Consider the following 7607-nt stretch of genomic DNA (forward strand, 5'->3'; position numbering starts at 1 on the left):
AAAAAAAAAAAAAAAAAGAGTTGGATGTTACGTTTTGTCAGTTGCAATCATAACACCCCTTGTGCTAGACACTGGATCACCTGGATTCCCTGGGATGGAGATAGTGTTTTTAGTCAAAAAATTAGTTGTCTGTTTAGTCCTTCATGTTATTTTGCCGTGACATCTCACGGCTTTCCTTATCTGCCTGTGGACACTAGCAAAGTAATTGGCATTTGGGTCCATGTTTTCAACTAAAATCCCTTAATTTAGAAAAAAGTCCAGCTAATCCTTTCATTATAAGCATTTTTGACAAATTCTCTCCTTCCTCTTACTCATTTCTTTCCTCTTCAAAATCCATGAAGTCTCTCGATCTGCCAGTTCCCCTTCTCCATGACCGGTGAGCTATTTCACGTCAGTGGTAGAAAGCTCTAAATTCAGTGTTCTTGCCATGTGGAGTTTTTCCACTCATCTCTTCCATGTGTATATTATCTTGATCAAATGTTTGGAGCACGTTCACGTAACTCAGCAATCTTTCCATATCCCCTGCATGTTATTTCCCTGTAACTTCCTCTCAAGAAGATGCAATGTCCCAGATACAATGATGATCACGAAGAGCCGTTCCTTGTAATTCAGGAACTGCTGCACTTAGCAACATTCTGTAGTTTTCATTGTACAAGTCTTTTACTTCTCTGGTTGAAGTTATTCCTAAGTATTATTTTTGGTGCTATTCTAAGTGGAATTGGTTTCTTAATTTCCTTTTCAGCTTGTTCATTAGTGTATAGATATAAAACTCATTTCTGTGTGTTGACTTTTAACTTGCAGCTTTGTTGAATTCATTTATTAGTGCTGTCAAGTTTTTGATTCTTTAGGGCTTTCTACATATAAGATCTTGTCATCTGCAAAGAAAGAGTTTCTCTACTTGTTTCCCAATTTATGGTGATGGTGTTTTCCATTTATTTGTGAAAATCCATTTTCCTTCTGTTATTGATTTCTAGTTTCATTTCTCTGTGGTTGGAGCAGCTCTGTACGTATTTCAGTCATTTTAAATTTATTGAGACTTTTCATGACCTGGTCTATTCTGGGAACTAATCTCTGTGACCTAGAGAAGGTGGTATATTTTTGCAGCTGGAGTATGTGTATGTTTGTTAGGTCTAGATGGTTTACAGTGGGATTCAAGTCCTCCACTTCCTTTCTGATCTTCTTTTCTTTACTGGATGTTATTATACCCATTATTGAAAATGGGATATTGAAGCCTCCAATTATAACTGTAGAACTGTGTATTTCTCCCTTCAGTTCTGTCAACGGTTGCTTCATGTATCTTGCAGCCCTGTGTTAGATGCGTGTAACTTTTATCTTCTTGCCCTATTAAACCTTTTATCAATACATGTCCTTTTTGTGTCTTAAGACTTTCTATTTTGCCTGACAGTATAGCCACCACTACCCTTGGCTACCCTTTGCATGGAGTGTCTTTCCCACCTTCTATTTTCAATCGCTCTGGGCCATTTAGCTGTTTTCTGTGCCTTCTGTTCCTTTTACTGCCTTGTATTGTATTTCATTGGTTTTTTTGTAGTGTCATCTTTTGGGGCCCTTTCCTTTTCTATTGTTTTTATTTTCTTAGTGGTTCCCTTAGAGATTACAAATTACAATCTAGTTTGAATAACACCAACTTAGTTTCAGTGGTAAGAGCTCTGGTGGGGCAGTGGGTGAGGCATGCGGTTGCTAACTGAAAGGCTGGCAGTTTGAACCCACCAACTGCTCTGTGGGAGAAGGATGAGGGAGTCTGCTTCCACAAAGACTGACAGCCTTGGAAATCCTATTGGGCAGTTCTACTCTGTCCTACAGGGCTGCTGTGAGTTGGAATTGACTTGATGGCAGCAGATTTTATTTCAATGATCTACAAACTCTTCCTGTACATCTTCATCTATCCCTCCCCTTTTATACTGTCAAAGATTACAAGGTATGCCCACTGACATAGATTTATAAATATTGTTTTATGCATTTACCTTTTGATTCATATAAAATGTAACAAAAACCAAACCAAAAGTACAGTAATACTGGTTTTTACATTCACTTATGAAACCACCTTTTGCGTAATGCCTATGGACCTTTCACTTCAGTCTAAAGAACTCCCTTTAGCATTTCCTGCAGGACAGGTCTGCTGGTAATGAACTCCCTCAGCTTTTGTTTATCTGGTAATGTCTTAATTTCCCCTTTATTCTTGAAGGATAGTTTTGCTAGAATCCATTCTGCCAAGAATTCAGCACTTTAGATGATATGCCATCCTGTTGCCTCCTGACCTCAGAGGCTATCCTGCACGTGACGGGCTGCTTTTCTCCTACTTTTAAAACTCGCTAGGTTTTGACCATTTCATTAGAGTATCTTGATGTGAATTTTTTGTTTACATTTATCCTCCATGGCATAGTAATTCACATCTTCCTTCCCAATCACCTAATTCCTCTGTAAGTTCTCCTGTCTTGATGTGTCTATTCAGGCTTGCATCTTTTTCCTTAAGTGATTAGCTATTGACTAATTAGTTAACCAAATAACTTTGGTTTCACTTTATTTCAATTGTTACCTTGTTAATTTCTGCTTTTATTGAACAGTTATTTCTTCCTGTATTCCTTACGTTTATTTTCTCAGTATTTGAATTCAGTGTTTGTTTCTTTTTGTTTATCAATGTAATTGTTCAAGTCTGTGATTTCCCCACTAACACTAACATACTATACTCCATACATTCTGGTATATGTTAGTGCTAGTCTTCACTAATGCTACACCACCACAAGGAATTTCCCCTTTCAAAGAAGAAAAGAACATCAGTATGCAATAGCTGAGACATACTCCAGGTCACTTTTGGTAATTTTTTTTACTCTTTTCAGGCTCATGTATGTTAACAGAACCAAGAGCAAAACATACAGTCAACCTGTTACACTGTCATCAGATACTTATTTGGCAAAGTATATCCCTGATCATTGTTTATTAACGCATAGCTAAAGTAACAGATTTTTATTTTGGGCTGGGGACAGGGATGATCACCATCTTGACTTTCAGTCAAGTTGTACTGCACAAAAGAGATTATGACAAACATCTTGTATTACAAAATTCACATTTTGCCCAACCCAACTGACTTTATTTTCTCATAATCTTCTAGGGCCACTCTATCCAACAGAGGTAGCCACTAACTACATGTGGCAACTGAGCACTTAAATTATAGTAGTCCAAATTAATATTGTATAAGTGTGAAATATAAACTAAATTTTGAAGACTTGGTAACCTCTTACCCCCAGAACATCAGGTTTTTTTAATTACATGTTCAAATGGTATTTTGGATATATTTGTTGTTGTTATGTGCCATCAAGTCGGACTAGACTCATAGCGACCCCTCCTTGGGTTTCCGAGGCAGTATCACTATGGAAGTAGATTGCCCCATCTTCCTTCCGAGGAGTGGCTGGTGGGTTTGAACCACCAGCCTTCTGGTTAGCAGTCAAGTGCCTTAGTCACTATGCTACCAGAGCTCCCTTGGATATATTATGTTAAATAAAATTTATTAAAATTTATCTTATGTTTTAAAATACTTTAATGTGCCTACTAAAAATGTAAAAATTCCATCTGACTCATATAATATTTTTGCTAGACAGCATTCCTTCAGAGTTCTCGATCTCCTTCCTAGCTGCCTTTCCTCTGAGGTACATTTACTGCTTTGAGACCACAGACATATAACTATTTCAAGGCCATGCGAAGACAGCAGCACCACCATGATGCCAGTTTAGTGTTAGCATTTATTTTAAAAATACACAAAATAGAAATTTTTACATCAAAGTGTGATAACCTCGCTTATACATTGTTCCATACTTACCTCGTTTTGTTTGCAACCTTATGCAAACATCAAGAATAAATGGATTTGATTCTAAGTTTTTTGCTATGGTTCATGTAAACAGTTGAGACTGCTACATAAAGCAGGTTGATTTTTAAAAGGTAAAGTGGTTGCAGAAACCCAACAATAAAACAACTGAACTTGGTTTGTTGAATGGAATTGGCAGACGTCTTAGCAGATAGATAATCCAGAACTAGACACTGGCTTCTAGGTATTTTAAATATTAAAAACTTTGAGATTTTCTTCATCTTGTAAACATAACTTAGACCTTGTTGGCATGAAGTTTAAAAAGGACGATATTAAACCATGATTTTCATCATCCTGCCTGTGTCAATGTACACTCTCTTTATTATGAGAATGAAACCAAATAATAAGCAAAATACATCAGGAATTTCAAACTGTACTGCAAAGAAGGTCCCGGTGGTCTCTTCTGGGAGTGAACAAACGTAAGCTGACCCTGCTACCCGCTGAGAACCGTCACCTCTGTCCACTGGATAATGCAGTGCCCCAGGCCACGCGGTGGTCGGTCAGCTCCTCTTGCTCAGTGTTTCCTGAAGCAAGTTGAGACTCTCCTTCTCCCTCTGCCGGCTCTGCTGTCCTTCCTTGGGCTTGGATTCATGGGGCTCAGTGGTTCACTACTACTGTCAAGACTGCACTGTCCCTTTAAGGTACCACATGCCACCATAGCTTACACAGCAGTCCTGTGAAGAGAGAAAAACATAAGGGCATATTTCAGCAGGAACTGTAGTTACTGCATTCTCTCCAGAGTATGAAACCCTGAATTATGATTATGGATGGGGTCAATGACGAACAGAACACAAGCAGGAGATGAAGACTGGTCCAAACATGATGCTGTGGTGTATAGTCCCTTCTGTTTTTCGGGGCCAGGATATTTTAAGAGTGAGGGATTGTAAAAGAACATGCTTTTTGTAAACAAAATATGAATAATATTAACCAAAGTGCAATCAAAAGTGCATGCAAAATCTTGAACCGGCAAATGTGAATCACCTTGGATATTTAAAATAAACAGGTCAAAATTTGAAGATATTCATCAAAAATCTCTGTTCCCATCTTTCTAAAAATATGGTATGTGTATCAGTCTGTTCATCAAGCATCATGGGCAGTACACTTATTATGTACTTTCATGTATAAGACAAGTGTTAGTCCTTTTTAAACTAAATTTAAAATTTGATTCTATTCAAAGTTAGTAAGTGTTAGTACATAGCTCTGGCAAGAATCATGTGAAGGTGAAGTGGAGTCAGGACTCTCATCTAGGCCAGGCTGATTCTTTAAAGGATGAAGAAGACCCATCAGACTAGACTGTTTGAAGATAGGGCCTCTGTCTTCCACATGCCACCACCCCAATGCCAACAATGACTGTCAGCTGTTGGAGACACAATTGGCTGCAGGAAGGCACCAGACTAGGATCCTTTTAACTCATTTGTTCTAAATAGAGAAGCCCAGAAGCCTCTGGATATGATGATGCACAAAACAGAGGTACCTTTAGCACTTTATCCACTTCCTGTTTACTTAGATCTTCTCCACACTCTTGAGTCAACCGAGACTGGATCATGTTCCGGCGCACCCGGTAATTTTTGGAAAAAATTTCAAGCAAAACCTGTCGATGCTTTAGTAGCAAAAACATGTTATTTTGGGGAGTCATCTGAGAGAGAAACATCCCCATACAAGAAATGCAAAGCTTGGGCCTAACCCCACAATCGGTCTGTGATGAAAGTCTTTGCCGAGGAACTCTGGATGAACCTGAACAAGTGCGGCCAACTCATCACCTCTCTCCAGACCTCAGTAAAATGACGTATAGGGGTGAAAGGGCACCAGAGGCTGAACACTGACGTGATGCTGCTTTAGTAGGTTGAGGTAAACATAACCAAAAGTGCATGAAAAATGTCCAACTGGCAAGTGTTATACGCATTTTTAACAACAATAGTAAGTGAAGATAGGGCGAGGGATGAGGAGTGTCACAATGGGTTTAAAGCCGTGACACACAACCATGACGCTGCAGCCATGAGACAGGATGCTTCCCCAGGGAAAAAGCAGACCGGCTGGAAGATGGCTGACATCTCCCCAACGGGCAAAAAGGTGTTAAAACGAGGGAGAAAGGACTGGTCTAGCGTATCCAGCACCTGATGTAAAAATTCCAAAAGAGGGGAAACAAAAGAAAACGCCCAGAGTGTCTAGTTTAATAATGACCCCAAACAGGGCAATCTGAGGGGGAAGAAGAAAAGGCTATGAGTCAGATTTAAAATATTAAGAAACAAAATGTCATAAATTTAAACAACTCTGAAGGTGTGACTCCAACAGAGAAATTCCTTAAAATCGGAGGGAAAATGATTTGCCCCCTGAAATTCAAGTCCCAAACAATAATATCTGAGGGGAAAAAAAAAAAGCCAATTTCAGACACGGAAGAATGCCGACAACTCCCCTGCTCCCTGACGAGATAAAGCAAAGCCAGAAGGAGACACGCGTCGCAGCGAGGCAGTCACGGGGGAGCCCGTCCACACGGGCAAAGGTGGGGTGGGAGAGCCTGCCAGGGCCTCAGCCTCAGGAGAGAAGCCACTGTGTATTCAGAGAGCAAGTGCTATTAACAGTTGGTTCTTCAACAGATTTCCAGTCATGACACTATCAACAGGGCTGTTGTTGTTATGTGCCGTCGAGTCAGACCCAACTCATAGCGACCCCTCCTTGGGATTCCGAGGCAGTATGACTATGGAAGTAGATTGCCCAACCTTCCTTCTGAGGAGTGGCTGGTGGGTTTGAACCGCCAGCCTTCTGGTTAGCAGTCAGATGCCTTAGGCACTACACCACCAGAGCTCCTTGATCCACACTGTTGTTGTTGCTGTTGTTGTTATGTGCCGTCGAGTCGGACCCGACTCATAGCGACCCCTCCTTGGGATTCCGAGGCAGTATCACTATGGAAGTAGATTGCCCAACCTTCCTTCTGAGGAGAGACTGGTCGGTTTGAACCGCCAGCCTTCTGGTTAGCAGTCAAGTGCCTTAGGCACTACACTACTAAAAGTAAGGATAACACATCCCACCCCTCTTTACATTCTTCCAACATAAACCCCCCAAAACAAACTCACTGCTGCCAAGTCAATTCAAACTTACAGTAGTGACCCTACAGAATGGGGCATTAGTGTCCCACAGGATTTCCAAGGCTGCAGAGGCAGATGGCCACTCCTCCTCCTGTGGAGCAGCTGGCAGGTTCAACTTCACAGCATTAACTACTGTGCCATCGGGGTGCCTTCTCCCAACACAACTGAGAGCTAAATCCTTGCCAACCACCACAGAAGGCCATGCATAATGTCAAACCGATACATAAAGTAGCTGTATAAACACATTTTGTATTTTCAAAAAAGCAGTTAAAGGAATGGTGGCATTGAGGAAGAGGAAGACATAGTACATGGGAGGTGCAAACAACAAACATGAACCCTTTGGCACACACAGTACCGTGTTGTCAGTGAAGGCAAACATGGGTATATGGGTGGATAGAGGGGTGAACAGGCTGAACTATTAGGTATGTCTATGTAGCGGGGAGTTACTCAAGACCATGTATAGGGTTGGCAGACAGTGGTTTTACAAGTGTTATTTGTATGTTCTGTAAGAATTCCCAGGTGTATAGTGGAGCTGACAAGGGACAAGGTTGTAGTCACTTCTTGGTCACAGGCAGCTACCCAGAGGGAGCAAGTAGTTGAACCTGTGAGCTCAGGACCATAGTCACAGGGGACATCAAGCTCAATTG

The 7607-nt window shown here is 40.8% G+C and overlaps 1 protein-coding gene across 1 annotated transcript in view; it reads right to left on the bottom strand.

The window, feature by feature from the left end:
• Window positions 1-4494: 4494 nt before the first annotated feature.
• The window catches only part of POLR3E (RNA polymerase III subunit E), a 46357-nt gene continuing 43244 nt past the window's right edge, over window positions 4495-7607 (bottom strand). The window contains exons 19-20 of the mRNA XM_007953180.2: window positions 5352-5477; window positions 4495-4551 (exon numbers count right to left, since the gene is read on the bottom strand). Of these exons, the coding sequence (XP_007951371.1) occupies window positions 4495-4551; window positions 5352-5477 (183 nt within the window). The remainder of the gene's footprint in view (window positions 4552-5351; window positions 5478-7607) is intronic.

This window comes from Orycteropus afer, unplaced genomic scaffold, assembly GCF_000298275.1.
Source record: "Orycteropus afer afer isolate SDZICR_OR568_19922 unplaced genomic scaffold, OryAfe1.0 scaffold00376, whole genome shotgun sequence".
Classification (NCBI taxonomy): Eukaryota; Metazoa; Chordata; class Mammalia; order Tubulidentata; family Orycteropodidae; genus Orycteropus; species Orycteropus afer.